This window comes from Pezoporus wallicus, unplaced genomic scaffold, assembly GCF_028554395.1.
Source record: "Pezoporus wallicus isolate ANWC-B61680 ecotype Strahan unplaced genomic scaffold, APGP_CSIRO_Pwel_v1 scaffold_7107, whole genome shotgun sequence".
In the NCBI taxonomy this organism is placed as follows: domain Eukaryota; kingdom Metazoa; phylum Chordata; class Aves; order Psittaciformes; family Psittacidae; genus Pezoporus; species Pezoporus wallicus.
This window is the reverse complement of record NW_026642114.1, coordinates 3,553,534-3,574,684: the sequence shown is the minus strand read 5'-3', so window position 1 is coordinate 3,574,684 and position 21,151 is coordinate 3,553,534. Positions and strand designations below refer to the sequence as shown.

General features: G+C 36.6%; 1 protein-coding gene across 4 annotated transcripts in view; it reads left to right on the top strand.

The window, feature by feature from the left end:
* The window catches only part of RABGAP1L (RAB GTPase activating protein 1 like), a 221,024-nt gene that overhangs the window by 31,228 nt on the left and 168,645 nt on the right, over positions 1 to 21,151 (top strand). For 3 of the 4 annotated variants that reach the window (XM_057427333.1, XM_057427332.1, XM_057427334.1), the window contains exons 11-12: positions 1,882 to 1,975; positions 7,267 to 7,417. In XM_057427333.1, the coding sequence (XP_057283316.1) occupies positions 1,882 to 1,975; positions 7,267 to 7,417 (245 nt within the window). The remainder of the gene's footprint in view (positions 1 to 1,881; positions 1,976 to 7,266; positions 7,418 to 21,151) is intronic. The other variant, XM_057427335.1, reaches the window with a different exon arrangement.

The window sequence follows — 21,151 nt, the reverse complement described above, 5'->3', positions numbered from 1 at the left end:
AGAGTGATGGGGGTGAAGACTTAAGAGGATAATTGTTCAAGTACTGAAGATGCTCTTCTGCTTGAACTACTGCTGTTGTCTACATAAACTTGGAGGTGAAGTGTTTAATGTTAAAGATATTAGGCCAACAACCAGATGTGACTGAGTAGTGTGAAGAGATTATCTGGGGGATTTGGGAAGCAGATGTAGCTTTGGTCCTCCTTTTTTGTTCTGTTTTAGCTTCTTGAGACAGCTCAGTTTATAGGTGAAGGCAGCCTTGGAGACCTTCTAAAATAAAAACTGTCCATAGTTTGATAGGTTTCTGAGGATAATGGGGCCGTTGCTGTGTCTCTTTGTTGTGTTTAGGTTGTGTAGTAAAGACGCTTAGAGTTGGAGCCCTATCAACGCTTGGGATTGTTGAAATTGTACTCATGTTTAATTTTTAGCAGCATTTTATTCAGATAAAACTGAGAAAAGTCCAAATAACTGCAAAGCCATGTTCATGAGCAATGTGACTCTGGGTATTCACAGAAGTAGGGAGGAATTTTATTTTGGAATGATAATGAAAAGTTGAGGTTTTTGGTTTGTTTTTTTAAAATGTGTTATAAATAAAAATGTAATTTCATTGTATTTGAGGTCCAGAAGGATGGTCAGGGGACTTGAGCATCTCCTCTATGAAGACAGTATGAGGAAGTTGGGGCTATTCAGCCTGGAGAAGTCTGCATGGAGACCTCATAGCTGCCTTCCAGTGTCTGAAGGGGGCCTACAAGGATGCTGGAGAGGGACCCTTCATTAAGGACTGTAGTGATAGGACAAGGGGCAATGGGTTCAAACTTAAACAGGGGAAGTTTTGTTTAGATATAAGGAGGAAGTTCTTTACTGTAAGGGTGGTGAGGCACTGGAACGGGTTGTCCAAGGAAGCCGTGAATGCTCCATCCCTGGCAGTGTTCAAGGCCAGTTTGGAGAGAGCCTTGGGTGAGATGGTTTAGTGTGAGGTGTCCCAGCCCATGGCAGGGGGGTTGAAACTAGATGATCTTAACGTCCTTTCTGACCCTAACTATTCTGTGATTCTGTGATTCTATGTGAGGAGTTGCTCAGAAGAGTTACACTGGTCAACTTACTGTGGACAGCTATGTAGACCTGTAAGACCCTTGGAAATTGGATAGCTAGTTGAGCACACTATCCCAGGCTCGCATACTCTTCTGGCTTTGTGTATTAGCCATATAATGATGTATCCCTTTGTAAGTGTTCTATTATTAATACTTTTGAGGTTTCTTTTCCATTTGAAACATTCTTTTCTGCTACATGCAATATAACCTTAAATGTTAGTGTTGTTTTTCTGCTGCTTATCCATGAATTTGTTTCATTAACAATATTATTTTGTGGCTCTGAGTAGGCTTCTTGATATCAGAGTATCACATGGGAGCAGAATGTCAGCCAAGGGATGCAGTATAATGAAGCAGCATTATGTGCTGTACTTCAGATGGGAGTTCTCTTTATATGAAGTCTGGAGTGGATGTGTCTTTTAGATAATACTGCACTGTGAAATTTCATTAAAATGGATAATTGACAGCCTTGAATCTTTTCTCACATAATGCTTTCCTAGATCCCAGCCCTTTTTCCTTAACAGTGCTGTCAACTGTTCTCCAGTCTTGTTCATTTAAACTTTATGGTAACTTTATTAATACACTTGTTTTGTCAAGTCTGCTAAACATTTTTTTGGTTCCACTAATATTTTCCATGTCATTTGATGTTTTTAAAACTGATATATGAGAAGAATTTGTCTGAGACCTGTATGTATGCATCTTTAATGTCTGTTCCCTTTGGTAAATCTGTGCATGCTTTAGGTTTTATTTTTTTTTCTGTTTCTTTTTCTTTTTTTTTTTTTTTTTTATTTTGCAGAGAGTGATAATGAACTCTCCAGTGGCACTGGTGATGTGTCAAAGGATTGTCCTGAGAAGATTTTGTATTCCTGGGGAGAATTACTGGGGAAATGGTAATGTTTTGTTTCTTAAATTTAGACTGTAAATACTAACCTTTTTTTGTTTTATGAGACTATATGCTCTTAGCAGGAGGTTTGAAATTCTTCAGCTTACACAGTTTAAAAACTAAAATACGAAACAAATTGAATTATCACTTTAAAAGTGACTGGTAAATCCTCTTATTTTAACTTTCAGTTATTTGACAGATTTCTCCCACAGTGTCTGCAAAAGTCTTGTTTCATTCAGTGTTTGAGGATGTGTCCATGTATGCTCACACTTCAGGTGTCTAAACGCAGAACTTTCTGGCCACCTTGGGGCTGGATGTTAAGCTGTCATGAACGTCAGTGCTTCTTAGTGCTAGAGTGGAAAAGACAGAACAACTCTGCCCTCTGTAAGCCATTTGTGCTTGCTCATGTATGTTTAATTGAATGATTTTTTTATGAACACTAATTTTTTTTAATGGGATATATGTAGGCAGTTGGAAAGGAGTTCTAGAACGACTGTGATCCTCACTGAAACTGTTACTCTTGGAGAGTGAAATGGAGGCTATTTGTAACCCTAGAGTATGTTCTCAGCAGTGTTATTTTTATCGTTTTAATAAAGTCCTTCAGTAACAGCATATGCTTTGCCAAGATAGGAAAAAGTCTGTGTATTTTCTATCTCTAAGAGACCTTACAGTATTAGCAAATGCTAGAACCACTTACTCGGTTTTCCCTTTGTAAGTAATAGCTTCTGCTGCCTGAGACAAAAATAATCGGAGGCCCTTAGTCTGGAATTGGCAAAATTTTTTTTTCCTAACTTCAAAAAGAGAGTTGAAAAACATTTTAAGGATTTATTTGGGCAGTTACCCCCTTTACTTGGCCACTTTGTAGCTTTGGAGAAGCACAGCCTCTTGCTGCTGACCTCATCTTTAATGGAGATCTTACTCAGAGGTTAGTAAATGAGCCATCGCAAGATTTTATTGAGCTTAATGAAACCCTTCCTCCTGCTTGTTTTAACTGTTTTGTCACCCAATAAAGATCTCTTTGGGAAGCACAAATATTTAATGAAATGGTTGTACAAATACACAGAGAGGAAAAGTGTGGGAGTCAGTTGATCCCTATAAAGTGTGTTTTCCTCACCTGAAAAGGCTGTAAATAGATCTGCTCTGGAGCTGTGTAGAACTTTCCAAAGCCTGTTCTAAAGGACATCCCAAGAGAGAGTTTATAAATTGTTTATGATTTTATATTGTACACCTCAAAGCCAACAATGATTTTGGCAGGTTTATTTCAATCTGGGTTGCATTTGCATTGGAAAATGCTACTTTCTGATTGTTGTGGGGTTTTTTTTTTTTTAATTTAATTTTTCTGTCGGTTGATTAGTTTTTGCCTGTGCCAAATACCTGGACTTCTGAGGGTAAGCATGCTGACACAAAAAACTGCCCACAGCTCATCCTCTCAAATTTCACCTGGCCAACTATTTCTTCAAATTACTGTTGTATACTGTTCAATGAGACAAAAGATTTAAGACTTTTGGAGTAAACTATTTTGAAGTCCTAACATACGCATTTAACTTGGAGAATCATTTCATAGTTAAAACACCTTACTTCAAATCAGTTAAAAATTGGATGAGAAATGGGAAATCCCGGACAGCTTAAAGACTAGCAGTAGCAAACATTTTCTTCAGGAGTGTCTCAAGGATTATTAACTTTGGAGTTAAATTCAACTGTATAAAATACTTGAATTCTTGAATAGCATGATGTTCTATGTTAAAAACAAAACCTGGAAACAGTGACATATGAAAAATGTTAACAATTTGAAAGCTAAAAATAGATTGAAGTAAAATCTTTTGTGTTGAAAATTGTACCATATGCTAGTGGAATATCTGTGCACCTATTAATTTTTGTTTATTTACTTTTTACATTTCCACTTGGAAAACTGGTGTGCTTATTTGTCAGATGAAAAATTTCTTGCACCTTAGTTGCTTCTTGTAATTCCATTAAAATGTCACTCTAACCTAATGGTCTGACTCAGCAGAAACATTGCTCCAAGAGCCTCCTTCAAACATATAAACAGCAATAAGATAATTTACCAAAAAGTCAATAAGCAGGTGTGAAGTAATGGAATAACTTTTAAATTGTTTTACTGTTTGCAACATCCCTAGCATGGAAGTTGTTCTTGCAAGCTAGCTTAGCTGAGTATGGAACTGTTTCTGATGTAGGTGGTGGGGTTTTTGATTGTTTGCTTTTCCTTGTGTTTTTGGGTTTTATGTTAGTTTCTTTCTTTTGTTTGTGGGTTTTGTTTGGTTTTTTTTTGGCAGTAGTAATGGTCAATAACAATCTTTGATTAGAAATATTTGTTTACTTGTTAAGTTGGAACATAATCTATGCATTGCTGCTTTATATCCTTCCTCTTTGATGTTTTAAAATTGTCTTTGCATTTTGTGCAGGAGAATTGCAGCACTTTGTAGCAAATTAAAAGATGTCAGCATTCATGAATGACACATTTCTTTTCCCCTAAAAAAAATACGCTAAAGGATAAGACTAGAATAAGACAAGCTTTTTTTTTTTTTTTTTTTTTTTTTTTTTGAATGCTTGTTTCTCTTGTGGTCTGTCCAAACAGATGTCAGAAAGTGTCTAGAAGTGTGAAGTGCCTGGGCCTCTACCCAAAGGAGGGATAAATGCGTATTTGTTCATTATAGTAGAATACAGAGCAAGGACTATTAATGATCAAGCTGTTCCTCAAACAGACATTGAGAAACTGAGAAGTTGTCTCTTAAAATTACAAAGTTATGCTTTACTGCATGGACTAATGTTGCTAAAGTATTACCTGTACCATAAAACTAGTTCGATATTTAACAAACTATTTCAATATTTAACAAATCTGGTATACTGTATCATGTTTAATTCTCAGTTGTACATTCAGTAGTAAGGATGGCATTACAGCATGGCATTTGCATCTCTGTTAGCTGTTGCCATAAGCCATTTGTATTGTTTTCTTGATGTTGCTGAAAAATTACAGTATCACAGTATGCTAGAGATTGGAAGGGATCTCGAAAGATCATCTAGTCCAATCCCCCTGCTGGAGCAGGAAATTCCCTGACACATTTCTGTGGGAATGTTCCTTTTTAGCTGTTCGTTTTATTTTACATGCTTACAGAGTCCTCAGTGAAGGACACCTGTGTTTCTCGTACAACACATATCATAGGAGGTTTGGGTTGGAAGGGACCTTAAAGGTCATACAGTTCCAACCCCTTCTGCCATGGGTAGGGACACCTTCTGCTAGACCAGGTTGCTCAAAGCCCTGTACAGCCTGGCCTTCAATGCTGCCAGGGATGGGGCAGCCACAAGTTCTCTGGGCAACCTGTTCTGTGCCTCACCACCCTCACAGTGAAAAATTTCTTCCTAATAATCTAATCTAAACCTTCCCTATTTCAGTTTGAATCCATTCCCCATTGTCCTGTCACTACTTGTCCTTGTAAAAAATCCCTCTCCAACTTTCTTGTAGACCCCCTCTAGGTACTGGAAGGCTGCTGTAAGGTCTCCTCTGAGCCTTCTCTTCTCCGAGCTGAACAAGCCCAACTCTCTCAGCCTCTCTTCACAGGACAGGTGCTCTGATCATCCTAGTGCCCCACCTCCAATTAGTACCCAAACTAATCTGATTTGAAGTGAGCTATGGATGCTTCATTTTCACACAACCTGAGCTTTAAATTTCTGATGTGGTGGTTTTAATTTTTTTTATTTGTTTTAATTTTATTCCTGATCGTACTTTTCAAAACTTTGTAACCACTTATCTAGTTCTTTTTAATATTTCCATGAATATTTTTTATTTCTAGCTTTTTCACATCACAAGGCCGTTAGTCTAATGTGATTTTGCTGCAAGATGTACTGAGAAAGAGAAAAGGGACTAGTTGGCTTTTAATTTGGCTAACTGAATGGTAAAGTTTGAAATTACTTGTATTGCAGTACACATGTAAAATTTAAAATAATTTAGTGCTTAAAAGAATAAGGACATTATGTAATCATACTCTTTCTTAGAATTCTCAGGTCATTTGGAAAAATGGGTATATAATCCTTGGAGCATAGGAAGAAGAAATTTCTTTAGGGCACCTTTTAAACAGTAGTAGTGGTGAACTGTTTACACCTTGATGGCCCGTTTCAAAGAATGAGTACTCTAAACCTTCACTTAAAATGGAGGATGAAACTGTAGGTTATTTAATTTAATTGCAGCTTGCTAGCATTTGGCTAAACTGCTGCTCTCACTATTCTCCTACAAGTAGAGTTGAAAAACATAATAACAGTCAAAACAATAACAGATCAAAGCACTTCCTACATTGGAAAGAATAAAGAGTCAATTCACACAGGCTTCCTGCTGCATTGCTATGAAAATTACCGTAAGTCAAAGCGAGGTTTAATCTAGATCAGTAAACACTATTAACTCAGACAGGATTTTAAACATCTGTGACTGAATGCTCAGCAATATGGTCCATGTGCAGTGATTTTTATCATAAATGCATGGGTTTAGTGACTGGATTATTTTTTGAAAAACGCATCTTTAGAATTCAGTCTGTCTGATTATGGCCTTTTCATAATTCAGTGTACCAACTTTTGTAGGATTAATTGCAGTGTTGAAAAATAAAACACCAGTCATCCTGCAGTTGTCTTCCTGCATTTCTTTGTGTGTGTACAAACACACAAGATAGTAAATCACTAGCTCAGACTACTAGGCAGATTTATTTGGAATGGTGGGATTTTACCAAGGTATGTGCAAGTGTTATGGCTTTGTGGCACTTGAAAAATACTCTTGGCATGAAGTCTGAAACTGGAACTTCAGTTTTCATGTTAGTACTTCTGAAACTGACTTTTGTTTGTTTTCCAAAATTTACTTTTCTATGTAGCCTAGGTTATTTTTAATTTCCTTTTTTTTAACCTAAGCTAAATGTATATGTTGAACAAATATTTAAATTGAATTATCTGCACAGATGCATGGTTTCCACTTTCAGTTCCAGTTGTTCTTCATTAGCCAGTTTGGTTAAATTTCTGCAACTGATTGTTGTTTTAATTTTCATTAATTTCTCTGCACCTGGAGAATTTGTATATAACTATATTTTTGCCACTGGTTCTTATTGTACATCTTTGCAGAGTTTTTGCTTTCCATCTGCTTTTCCATCCATTACTACTTAGTGTAACCAGTGGAAGAAAAGTTTGTGTTGCCAGTAGTTAACTCTAGTTTTCAGAATAATGTTGGGAAGTTAAAAACTTTTAAAGATTTTTATTTTGATTTCTGTTCAAGTAAGTATAATATTCAAATGATTGTTTGTTTCTCAGGCACAGTAATCTTGTTGTGAGACCAAACGGGTTGTCTACTCTGGTGAAAAGTGGTGTTCCAGAAGCACTAAGGGCAGAGGTTTGGCAGTTGCTGGCAGGATGCCATGACAACCAGGCAATGCTGGATAAATACAGAGTTCTCATCACAATGGTAAGGGTGGATTTTTTTTTTTTTTTTTTTGTTTTTTTTCTTTTTTCCCCCCTCCTGTGGTTAAAATGAGTTCTGAGCAGCAGTTTTATTCACTGACAAAATAGGAAAAGGGTGAAACAGTTTGCCTTTTTTTAGGCAACTGAAATTGTTATTAGGTGATTTTACCTCCTGCCATGTGTACCTGCTGAATGGCATTAACAATAGAAATTGTTGACCTATATCTGTAGTAATGCTTGACATTTAGCTTTCTGTCCACTTGCTGTGATTATAATAAGCACATCAGCTTGTTGTTCAGGTGTTTGGTTTTTTTTATTAAGTTTGTTTTTTCAACAGTTTCTGCTCTCTATACGCCTAATTTTTTCTGTTTTTTACTAAAAAAAAAAAAAAACACCCCAACCCCCCCCCCCCCCCCCCCCCCCAAGAAACAGCAATAACAAAAAAAAATTAAAGAATGGGGCAACAGAAAAACCCCAAAGAAAGCCTCACAAACTTGGGTATTTCTTACTTCTTTGTTATTTGTTTTAAGAAAGAATGTTAATGCCTTTTTTACCTACCAGTAAATCACTCTCCTTTCTGTATGAGTGATTTGAGAAGAGAATCTTTCTAGGAATCTGTTTCCATTCTGTATCGTAATGCCATCAGTAAACAATTTTAAGAAATTGCATAGATGTTCCATATTGCTTATAGCTGTGACTGAAAGAATGAGAACTACTGTGTTGCAGGAACAGAAACTCTGTGCAGTGTCAGGAGGTAAACTCACCATTTGGGGTTCTAGAATTCTTGCCACTGCAGGGTAGTTATGTGCTCTGAGAAAAACAGTGCTCTCAAAAATGGCCATAATGACAGAAACAGAGGAAGATAATTTTATGTTGCTCAGAGAAAGTGTTGGATTTGTTATGTAGGAAATGAATCATCTGTCCATACAAAAATTCTGGGGTAAGCGATGTTAGTAAAAGTTGCCTTGCATAATGTTGTTGTATCTTTTTGATACTTGTCCTCTTAATTTGACCTACCTGCTGTGTTTGTAAAGTTTAAAAGCCTCCCAAGAGTGAGAGCTGTCCTCATGGCTTCTTTTTCCTTTACACATAAAGAAGAATGTTTTGATAGTGTAAATTTTTCTTTTTGACATTGTAGTTGGGTTATATTTTCCTTAGAAACCATTCACAAGACATCTGTCAGCTGTATGTTGCATCAAAACCACCTCCATTATTTTGCTCTTGCTTTCCGAAAGTGGGGAAGATGTTTGGTTCACGGCGGAGGAGGGAGTGAAAAACTTCTCAGATGCAAGCCTTATCTTGATGATGGGGCCTTATGCCTTAAAAACACTTTGCTGCAGTTGGCCCTTTCATCATGGAAATATTTCAGTGATGTGTATGCTGGAACATGACATCGTATGCAACATTCAGTGTAAAATATTATGCTGTTATGGATTAGGAAATTAAATCCTATTCTGAATTGAAACATTTTTGCAGACTTTTACTTCAGGAAAAAAAATCTTTTATTGTGAAATCACAAAATTTCTTCCATGGTCTAGCTGTATCTAACTGCTGGTAATCACATCATTTGGTATACATTGCATGAAAGGTTTCATGAAAAGGAATGAACAGGAGAGAGTCTATGGCAAAGCGAAGACTCATTTTTAGGAATAGTTAATATTGGTGCTCCAGAAAAGCTTGTCAACTATTTTTTTTTTTTTAAATTAATTATCTGATATTTATGTCTGTGAAGAGATAGTTTCATTTTGGTGTGTTGGTAATGTGAATTAAGCTATTTGGGAAAGAGAGAGAGGGATGGGTATGTATATATTATTTTCTGAATCCTCCTAAAGGCTTTATTGTAGTGTTATGTGTGTCAATAATAATATGCATGTTAAACTTCAGAGTTATTTGGGTATTATTGATTGCTCACTTGCTTCTCCTGTATGAAAAAGCAGGATTGATTTCTTTTTCCTGCATTGTTTGTATGCAACTATCCTAATACACCAGCAACATGTACTTTATTTTTTCAGTCAAATACGTAGCTTCTGTCTTGATTCTTTCAGTTAATGCGTAAGTTTACATAGATTCGTTGTTTCCTTGTATTTTGGTCATTCTACTTAACATTTCTCTCTTGTTTAGGCTTACTTCTGGAAGCTAGATATTTTTGTGAGTGTCTTGACCACTTTAGTAGTGTATTCTGTAAGTGTGTGCATTCCTGAGTGTATTTCCATAAGACACTCCTAGGTGATTAGAGGTGGCAGTGTTCTGCACTTGCCGTGCTGAGAATAAAGTGTGCTGAGATACAAGAGGTAGGAGATGTGAAAAGATGTGAACTTGGCCCCCAACCTACTCACCTTCTCACACAACTCCCCCTCAAAGCTTTCTCCTATAAACAGCTCCCCATTACTTCCTTGAACATTTTGTAACAATTTCAGAGGGCTAACTTGAGGAACAGTTCTTGAAAACTGTCATTTTACTATCATAGCTTAAGAGGTGATAGTTGGAATTACCAGTAGGATTCCTAATTTATGACTAACTCAGAAAAATCTGATAAAAACTGTAACTTTACTACAGCGTTGCTGTTTTACCTCCTTGTGTAACTGTTCTTGCTAGTGGAGGAGGGTAATTGTATTGGCAGGACAAAAATGTGTTCCTTGTGATGAACTGAATGATAGCAGATTCTCAACATCTTAATTTAGAGACTGATACAGACAAATTTGTTGTTCTACTCCCCTTGTGTGCAGTTTGTGCAGTAGTATGTTAGATTGGCCGACTATTATTCACATCCCTTGACAGATTTGGTATACATCTTGCACTGTATATATCCATTTGTTTACAGAGCTCTGAAATCTTCTACAGTTTTTTTTCAGTTAGAGGAGTGTTTTGTTCAATCTGTTCTGTAGGAGAGTAATTTGGGGCTTGTTTTAGTGTTTCAGTTCAGCACAGAAAGCAAAATAAAATCTCTGTCTTATTTAGAAAAGTCAGTGCTGTACTTAATATTCTGCAAAAAGGCATGTCCTCATGTCCTCTGCAGTGGAGGTCAGCAGTCTGTCAAGGATGATCTAGTGAACTGTGCTTCCTTTCCCATATCAGAGCATTCACATGCTGATGCATTTCCCATTTCTAGACAAGTTTGGAGTTCCAGGAGGAAAAGGAGAAAGAAATACTTATGCTCTCACAAATACTTTCTTACTGACAAGTACTATCTTGCTAAATCTTATGTCTCCTACTGAGTTCCAGCTTGGTGATTACTGTGAGCCTCTCAGAAATTTTCACTGGAGCACAGTAGTAGGTCTTGCATACAATTTTAGAGAGTAGGAGTTGTAATTTGGCAGCTGCTTCATTTCTGACATATATATAAATCTCTATAACAGTCAAAATCTGCCTTAGTTACTCTTCTGGCATGTGTGCCATTGGCTTTTGACCTTGTTGCACATGGCACAGTATAAGAAAGGGGAAACAAAACATAAATCAGCAGAGGTAAATGTGTATATATTTATCTTTGTATGTTTATTTATTTTAAGGAAAAGACAAAGGCAAATCAGAGTGAGAAAAATCTGCTTATGTGGTGATAATGAAGGGGTAGTACTGGTACTTGTATTAGAACTTTTATAAAAGCATGTCAGATCCATTTGTTAAAAGATTATAAGTAGAAAACCATGCAAAAGGTAGAGTCACTTAGCTGACAGAGTTTTTTCTCCTGCCTACTTGTCATTATTTCATGCTCAGCTTCACTGGCTCCTCTCAAGATATTCGGTGAACTTTTCTATGACAAGATGTATTTTGAGCTTCAGTAAACTGATCAGTGGCAAGCCACAGTTTACCCCATTTACAATTGAGGTGACTGAATCCTCTGCAGCAATAATTATGTTCCACTTGGCCTCGCTGTGTCCCTTTCAAGTGTCAGGTGCTGTCAATATGTAAATTATTAGAAATCTGCTGTCACTTGATGGCAGTGATAAAGAAAACTTGTATCTGAATTGCGGCAGATGTTTTATTTATTGCGTCTTACACAGTGTCTTATTAACATTTTGCTTTTCTGCTTTAGATGGTTTCATTCTTGTATGTGTTCTCACTCTGAATTTGTAGGGCAAGACTTTCCATCCTTTTCTGTGTTACTGGCTGGGTGCCTGTTTTGTAATGCTGTTACTGATGACTTTTGAAGTTACCCACACTCAAATCCCTTTTCCTAAGTTTAGAAAGAAAGGGTTGTATGTAGTTGTGTAAGTAAAATAATGAAGGCCGAAAAAAGGGCAGTCATTCACATTCTGTACTTTGAAAACTTTCTTTATAAACCACTTTCCATATACAGTCTGACTTCCATTAAGAAATAAGCTGTATGTACAAAGTTCATTTAACAGCATATATAGACTTTTAAAGGCTGCTGCTCTGGTTTAAGGAAACAAAGCTTGTTTTAAATTTATCATTCTTTAAAGATTGATCAGAAAAAGAAGCCTGGTTTCAGATGAATTAGGTGCTGGCAGTATTATGTTGCTCAAAAGTAATGAAAGTTTGCGTATGAATGTGAATGCCCATGAGATGGATGGTGACTTTGAGTCTTTAAGAAAGACCTAGTGGCTGTCCTTCCAAATGACATAAGAGGACCAAAAATAAGATTATTTGTATATTATCATAATTTCCTTTGGCAATATGAGCATTTGCCCAGAGCAGTTAGAGATAACAAATTAAAGGGTCAGGCTTTGGAAAAGTTGGCCAAAAAATAGCTTTGTTTGCTGACTCTGTAATGTTGTATTGCATCTGGGCCAATAATGTTTCAAGCCACTCACTAGAAGAGTCAAAATCTTAAGAATTCTTCCACAAGCTGAAGCAAATATAAGAGGCATTGATTTGGGGATTAAATATTGCCATATCATGAAAATAAGGTATCTCATTAATGCAATAATTTGAAATTGGCACTAATCGCACAGTTCTCGTGCAGTAGGGACCAGTTATCTGAAAGTACATTCTGGAGCAAATGTATTGAGATTTGGCCTATATGAAATCTAATAATTTTAGAGCTAATATATGTTGTTAATCCATTCTGTTTGGACCAGTGTTGTTATTTCTGATTCCCCCAAGACACATCCACTCATTATAAGGTGAAAAGGAAAGAAAACCTGAAAATTACGGTTTGAGAGTTCTGGAGACTTCTCAGGTCAAGGTGTTTTGCAGGCCCATTTTGTAAAATGAAAATTTAGCACTTGTTTGCTGAAAAGAGCAGTAAAATATGCAAGTGGAAGCAGTCTGTATACACTGTTCACTTGTTCCTTGTTCCTCCCATTGATTTCCTCATACCATTTAGTCACAAGCCCTGCAGTGCATGTATTTAGGTGCCTTAGTCAGGATCCATTGTGTGTGACATGGAGGACAAGGGGTGCTGGCTACAAAGCCATCCCTGCATCTCTTCTGTCTACAGAAAAGGAGGAGCTACAGCAGGGAAATATATTTGGAATTTTTAACAGATGTTTTTCATTATTGTAAGCACCTTCTGAGAATGGAAGCTTTTTTATAGTGAAAAGTCCTACAAATGGATGTCTTTATCATCTCTTCTCCCAAAAGTGTAAGAGTAGTCTCTTTTCCAAAATTAAAATTTAGAAATAGGATAACTGAAAATAGCAAATACTTTTGTTGAATTTCATCTGCTTAAGCACAGTCTTCCATGTATTGGGATAGCCCTAATTATCTGTTTTCTTTGGTGCATCTATTTGCAAACTGATCTCAAAGGACTGAAGATCAACTTTCATGTAAACCTAATGTAGAAATGTATTTACTTTTTAAACTTCGAAATTACCAAAGTATTCAAACAAGAAAAGGTGCTTTCTTCTTTGTTTCATACTTAAAATATTACCTAGCTTTTTTCATTTTTATTGCTAGCTTGCTCACACAGTTAGTAAATGGAAAGTGGAGGATTTTACAAATGAGTGTATGCAAATAGATTAAATGCAGTTAACTTTGAAACTGGTGCCTTGATGATGCCATGTTTGTGTGTGTTTTGTCTTTATTTTATTTGTGTGAAAGTTGGGTTGAAACAGTTTAGCTGTGGATTGAGAGGATTACTTATATAGGAAGGCTATTTTAGTTCGAGTAGAAAATCAATCAAGCTTGTTATTTGCAGCAATACCAAAGGATATTGTTAGCACTGGGAAGAGGAATATTTTTTGTCCCAATGGCATTGTGCAGGGTTCCACTGCTCAGTGTTCTGAGACTAATTAATCAGTAAGAGTGTCTAATTAAAAAGATGACTGTTCACCAGCTGCCACAGCAGGTTGGGTAATGGACTGAAACATTAGAGTATTTTTGTAGCAAATATTTGTGTTCAGAATGCTGCATCTGTTTGTCCCAATGCAGAGAAGCATTCTCAAATTTCCAAATAGGCTACTGTCCTGGACTACAGCCAAAACCAGTATGTGACTACCCTCTTTTCTTTTGACAAGGACTTATGGCAAACAGCCTACTGAAAATGATAGAGGGGCTCCCCTTTTGCAAGAAAGTGTCCTTTGGGAGGAGGTATATTGCCCAGTTTTGGTCACAGATATTTGAAACACAGCATGCCCATCTTTTTGTGCTGAACAATTTTCCTAGCAATAAAAACTAAGAAGTTTCAGAAATGCTGATCTTTTACATTTTTGTTCTAGTTTTTTTTCTTTGCACCTTTATTTGTTCTCTTTTCTAATTGGGAATGGTTTCCCTTAACTTTTAGAGAGATGAGATAATCAAGTATGCATAGCTATATGCTTATTAATTATAAAAGATCCTATTATATACAAATCCATTATCATTATAAAATAGTGTGTTTGTTGGTTTTGGTTTGTTGGTTTTTTTTTTTGTTTGTTGTTTTTTTTTTTTTTTTTCCAGTTGACTAAAAAGAGAGGTAACTAAGACCTGGTTTATTTCTTGTTGACTGAGATACTTAGATATTAAGCAAAACAGTTATAGAGAAGCTGATCACTTCTAGATGCATATGCAGCTTTTTCAGTTTCATGTTTCTTTTAACTGCAGTATCTATGTGCAGTTTCTTAAGTTTTACTTTTTTTTACCTTTTCTGAAGGGGAAAGTCTTAAGTCTTCTCTTAAACTGAATGATCTCATGGCAAATATCAGATTCCTGATATTTTTCAATTCAATGTGGTTTGTAGAGAAAATTCAGGTTGTGTGCTGGTTTAATTGGTAGGGTGCCTCATTTTTGGTGTAAGCTGAACCATTAGTGCTGACAGGTACAGTCTGTAGTTTGAATTATTTTAGTGACGCTGCATCCTTTAGAATAATAAAGAATATGTGAACTGAAAATACTTACTAGATATTAATAAACAAATACTGCCTCTGAAGAGCAAAAGTTGACAGAATTTTAATTCTTTAAATAGCTTCATTTAAATTCAGACTTCAAATAAAAGATTTATTGTATCATGAATGTAGCGGGGTACGTGGTTTCATAGTAAATGTTAATATTACCCTTAGAAACTCAAGGATGAAATGTCCCTAAGGTGAATTTAATTTGCCAAGTTTTGATTCATTCAGAACTCATCTGGAGAAAATCTTTCAATTTGTGTGCACAAAAGGGAAAACCTTGAGCTTACTCTTAATCAGATAATCTTCAACTTAATGACAGCTCTTTTCAGAAAAATAAAAAAAAAGTAGCACCCATTAGTAATTTTTATATTATGTCATCTTAATTTTACCTTTTTTGTATGATATTTGAGGTGGAAAATAATTTGAATAGTTTTTATTTTCCAGAGTCTACATAAAATTATAAAAAAATTCTGCCACATTTGAGTTTTCCTGCAATTACTTTTCTATACTCAGCTGCTTAGGATAGCACTGAAATAGCACTCACAATACAATTCCTGGCTCTTGGAGTGCTGTGTGACCTACCAGCTCAAAACATCACATAAATTAATACTTAAGTTCTGAAGGCTAAATGGAATTTGCATTTGCCCTCTTGGAGGACACATTCTGGTTTTGTGTGTTGGAATTTATAATCTGTTATCTGCAAAACCGGGGGAGCCTTGGGTAGTTCTAGTGCTATGGACTGAATAGGTTTAAATGATGGTTACTGGAAGAATTGATGTTAAAACTGCTATTTTTATAGACTCCAGATATATGTATATTGATGCAGATAAATGTTTTGCTAGGTAGGATGGAGCAGGGATGTCTCAGTGTCTTAACATTTCTTTACAGTAGAGTGTATGGTAATAGCTGCTGGTTCTAGTAAATGCTTGGCACCTCAGAGCTTCTATTAAAATCTGTGATGCTCCTTCCCACATAAAACATCAATTCATATACTAGTTCAGTTTGGATACTGGTTTGTTACTAGGTGTTCAGTTTTCCTGTAGCAGTAATGGTGCGGATGCTGAAAGAGGAGCAATAGGAAGACAGTGTTTGAAACAATGGTATTCTACACCACTGAATCATTTCTGAAGTTCTCTGCAGTGTGTCTTTATGTAATGCATATTCATTCTGTGTAAATGCAGTATAGGGCACTGCTTAGATGAAGCAAATTGTTATGTATGTGGACCACTGCAATAGAACTGCAATTCCTGAGAACATAATATCTTTTAAACAGTCAACCTTCTCTTGGTATTACTCTTTCATCTGAAATTTACTTCTTCCTAACCACCCTCTGCCTTCAAGCAAGTGTTGCATAACTGGCATTCAGGAGGCTGAATTACTCAAAGGCTGGAGCTGTTGAAGGTGAGGAGACAAACCACCCAGTTCAGTATGTTACTGTAATGGAGCAGTTAGCATGAGAAGAATTAGGTGGCATTATCTGTATAGCATCCACATTCTGGAAATCAGAAGGCTGCACTTGAAGTCAGAGTAATTGCATTTTCAAAATCTTGTTTGTAAGGCTAACTAATTTCTGTGATTGTGCATATAAATAAACAGTAATGTTGGTCTTCAAAAGAATTTCAGGCCAGCCTGAGTCTGACTTTGAAATAAAAGTGGCCATGTGTGTGTCACAGTGTTGTTGAGCTGCCACGCTGGCATGTGCAAGTGGCATGCGTATGCAAATGCAGTGACTTTCTCTAAAAATTTCTGTCTCTTGAAAATCTGAATTACTAGCTGTAATTTGTGTTTTGGAATGGTTTGTGTCTAAATTGAAGCTGAAGGCAACTTCCTTGTAGATTCAGTTGTGTGATTTTGAAAGGGTGTTTTAAACCATCAAGAACTGCTTTCTTCAAAAGCCCAGTCTGGGGTCCTATATTTGGTTACACAGAAAAAGATGCAGAAGTAATTTTTTAAAATAAAGACTATTTCTTGTGACTGTTCTGTGAAAGGTGATGTTCCAAAAATCTTAAATGTGTTCATTTAAGAGGGCAAACTGCCATTTCCTGACTACGAGTTGCCAGTTTCAGTATGTTAATGTTTGATGCTTTCAGAGTTAAACAGAGAGCTCTAAATACTTAGAGAAGAACACTAAGAATCAAAGGATCAAAACGCATGCTGTATCTTTTTTATTTCTCCAAAGAATCACAGTTGGTGTTTAAAGTCTTTGTTAACAACAGTACTGGTGGACAACATTTTATTAAAACATGTTTTACTGTAGCATTGCGCAGCTACCAATGGGCAATATACAATAATTGAAATAGTAAAAAAAAACAGACAGGCTTGAGTTGCATGTGTAGAAAAGTTAAAGCATGCATAAGTGATAAATATATCCCTTAAATTTAAACTGGGATTTAATATAGGGCTGAATTCTGGTACCTTCTGCTACCTTAATTTATGTATAACTTCTTTATGATAAAGCCACCAAATAACAATATTATTCATATGTTCTCTGGGATATTCTTTTAAGGGGCTGAAGTAGTATTAAGTACATTTTACAATAATCGCTTCAGAAGAGGTGAGAAAGCTATAGATCTTCTTTACAGCCTTTAGCTGTTATTTTTTTTCCCCTTTGTAGAGATGAGTATGATCATACTAATTACAAGTTATTTCCCCTATTAGCAAGCAAATTTGCAGCTGCTGAGGTAAACTAACCAAAGGAGATCAATTGCAGTGTGGTAGTGCATGTACTCTTTATAATTATCTTTTATGTAGGTTTCTATGGACATACCCAAATATTTTGGCAACTAAGAGGCTTTTTTTCATGTTGTGTATTTTCATCAGTTGTTTTTTAAACTGACAGTTGAATATTGATGCTCCGGAGCTGCATGTTTTTTTAATCATTTGGTGCACATGACAAAGCCAGATTCATATGACTGGTTTGTCTCAAACGCAGTCAGTTCAAAATGCACCCTTTATTTGACTTGGTAGTTCAATACACAGCCTGAATCTAAAGCTAAATTGTCATATACAGGGAGTGCAGTTTCAGGCTGTGCCTCATCCAGGCTGTGTGTTTGCTGGGCAAGGTTTCTTTTACTCCATGTTCCATCTCTTCTGTATACTGTGTATAGCAATTGCATGGCTAATCACAGTAATTTGTGGATTTTTTATTTAGAAAACTTCTTTTCTCCCATTTCTGTTACAGCAATGAGATCAATTGATTGCTACACCTGGGTTGGAGCAATCCCAGGCGCAGCTACAGGTTGGTCAGAGAAGAGATTCAGAGCATCACTTGGAGTATTATGTACAGTTCTGGTGTCCTCAACATAAAAAGGACATGGAACTGTTGGAACAAGTCCAGAGGAGGGCCATGAGGATAATCAGGGGACTGGAGCACCTCCCGTATGAAGACAGGCTGAGAAAGTTGGGGCTGTTCAGCCTGGAGAAGAAAAGGCTGCATGGAGACCTCATAGCAGCCTTCCAGTATCTGAAGGGGGCCTATAAGGATGCTAGGGAGGGACTCTTCATTAGGGACTGTAGTAATAGGACAAGGGGTAATGGGTTTAAACTTAAACAGGGGAAGTTTAGATTGGATATAAGGAGGAAGTTCTTTACTGTTAAGGGTGGTGAGGCACTGGAATGGGTTGCCCAGGGAAGTTGTGAATGCTTCATCCCTGGCAGTGTTCAGGGCCGGGTTGGACAGAGCCTTGGGTGATACGGTTTAGTGTGAGGTGTCAGTGCCCATGGCAGGGGGGTTGGAACTAGATGATCTTAAGGTCCTTTCCAAACCTAACTATGCTATGATTCGATGATTTGCTGTGTAGCTGAGTTGGTGTGGTGTAAGGCTTGAGATGGGAGCATATAGATGGAACAGGGCAGGATGGACAGCTGAGGCCATTTTTGAGGCAGCCTTCAGACAGCCTTAGTTATGTTAATCATAACATCAACTAAGTTGGAAAAAAATCTTTAAGATCATCAAGTCCAACCTCTACCCCAGGGCTGCATTCCTGGTAACAGTGCAGTCAGTTGATTGTGCTTCTTGTTACTTCTATGGCAAAGGAATTAGCAGTACCTTTTGGAATGATGCCATCTTCCTGTCATGAATTTGTAAGTGTAATTTCAAAAAACACTTTTAGTCTTTTTTGTTACACCTTCCAGGATTTCCTCTGCCTTCCTATGAAAGTGCTTGCTCTTACATTCTTCTTCAATGGAAAATAGAAAATGTAGAAACGTGTTAGGGTTAGAATGTGCCTGCAAATGTTAGAATAAATATTCTTTTGGGATGCTTTTACATATACTTGTGTATGCATATATATTCAGTCCAGAATGGCTGTACCTGATAATAGCAAGAAATGTGACCCCTGGATGCTGAATGCAAGCGATGGATTTACGTAGTTGTCTGTTAAGTGGGGTGTACTGCTGCGCCTTTTCTTTGAACTCAAAGACTTACATTTCAGGCAGCCGTGCACTTGACTAAGTTTAGAATATTATACAACGAGGAAATTCATTTCATAGAAAGCTCAGAACCGCATGTCTGTTGTCTTCAGTAGCTGGTTGAGTCAGCAACAAACCTTGAAAATATGCAGCCTGGCTCCTTCAGCCTAACATGAGAATATTTCTAAAACTGGTTTAAAGCCCTCATAGCTATGTGTCTAAGACTTATCCTGATTGATGAAAATTTATGTATAATGACTGTTTTACATGGAGTTTACTTTGTGACTTTGTCACAGATGCAGTAGTTAATGTATTTTTCTATATTATTTGCTTCTCTAGAAATACCTATTGCTTCATGTGATGCTTAAGAGGGAATGAATTGTATATCTGGCCTTGAGGATTAATACTGAGGCGGGGGAAGTAAAACTACAAAAATATACTTAAATTTCTCTGTGTTATCCTTGCTAACCCTAACCCTTGGCTGTTGTTTGGATTTCTAGTGTACATCTCTTTAATTTTTGTGCTGCAATGAGTTAATCTCATTCTTTTCCCTTTAATACAAGTGAAGGAGGAGCCTTTGATCTGTATTCTTGGCCATGCTACTCCTGCATGCTGAAAGCTCTCATGGACTGGACTGAGAGACTTGTCATATGGGTCAGAAAAGTTATGAGTAATGCTAGTAGGAACCTTGATTAACTGCACTGAAGACAAAATACAAGGCGCGTACTGTGTTAAAATATTAGCTTACACAGGAATGCTAGTACCTGCTACTTCCGTGGTTCCAGTGCAGGTATTTCCAGTGTAAGTTACTCTTTCTAGCTGTAATTCCCTATAGTATCTATTAAATACTTTGCTTAGTATTGATTAAGTCTTACCTGAGTGTGGCCTTTGGAACATTTCACAGTGTGTGCAGTTTTATTATTTTTTAAATAAAAGCAGCAATTTTGACAATCTGAAAAGTGTTGGGTGGGAGACAGCCCTGTAATGATGATCAAGCATATAGCAGAAACTTAGGATCTTGTAATGATAGTCTTTTAAATTCTATACATATAAAGGGGTAGAACTCTGCTGCTTCAGACAGGTGAATTTTGGTATTTGCTGCAGAAAAAATGGACTTGGAGATCAATGTGATCAGGCCAAAGCTGCTTATTACAAAGCATCTATCCTTTTTATACTGTTGTCTGCATCTGCTTACAATAGCTTGCTGTATTATAATTGGATACATATTCTTGTAGCACACAGCAACTATGGCTACATATACAATAGCTCGCTGTATTATATTTGGATACATATACAATAGCTTGCTGTAGTATAATTAGATACATATACAATAGCTGAGTATATTATGCTTTGATGCATATTCTTGCAGCACATAGCAGCTATTATGCAATTAATCAAATAAGCGTATGGGAACTTAACCTTTAAAAGTTGCTAACAGTTCACTATTTTGTATCTTAGCACATTCCAGTTTCTTCTTATCTTCCTTGCACTGTTACTTTTGCTTCCTTACCCATGTCCTCCTTCATCCTGGATTCATGTCGAGCTCCACGTAGGCACTTGCTGACTTGGGAACATGGCCATTCTTTGCTAAAAATCCATCCACAGGTATTCCCTAACTTTTCAGTATTTAATTTAAATTCATGAAGTAACTTTCAGTTATATGGTATCTTCTGATCTTTGTGATGACTGACGTAAATACTATCCTATTGCTGTTTATTTTAATAATAAGCTGATGGATTTTGTGGATCTGGGAAAGGTCACAAGGACATCAAATAAGTGGCTTAAGTTGTGTTTTTCTTCCTACTGATTGTGAGGCCTTCAAATGACTGTTTTTCTGTTCACCTTGATTTCCTCTCTTACACACTGGTGAGTTCTATGAAACTTGTACTAATTGTGATCTACAAAGCAGAACCAAAAAAACTCCAACCACCATTTGTCTCTGAAGGTCTTTTTTGAAAATTGAGTCATAGACTTTACATTTTAAGCCAGCAGAATGTTTGATTATTCTACTTTTGACTGTCTTTAAAATTCTAGTTGCCATAACAACTTTATTTCTTTAT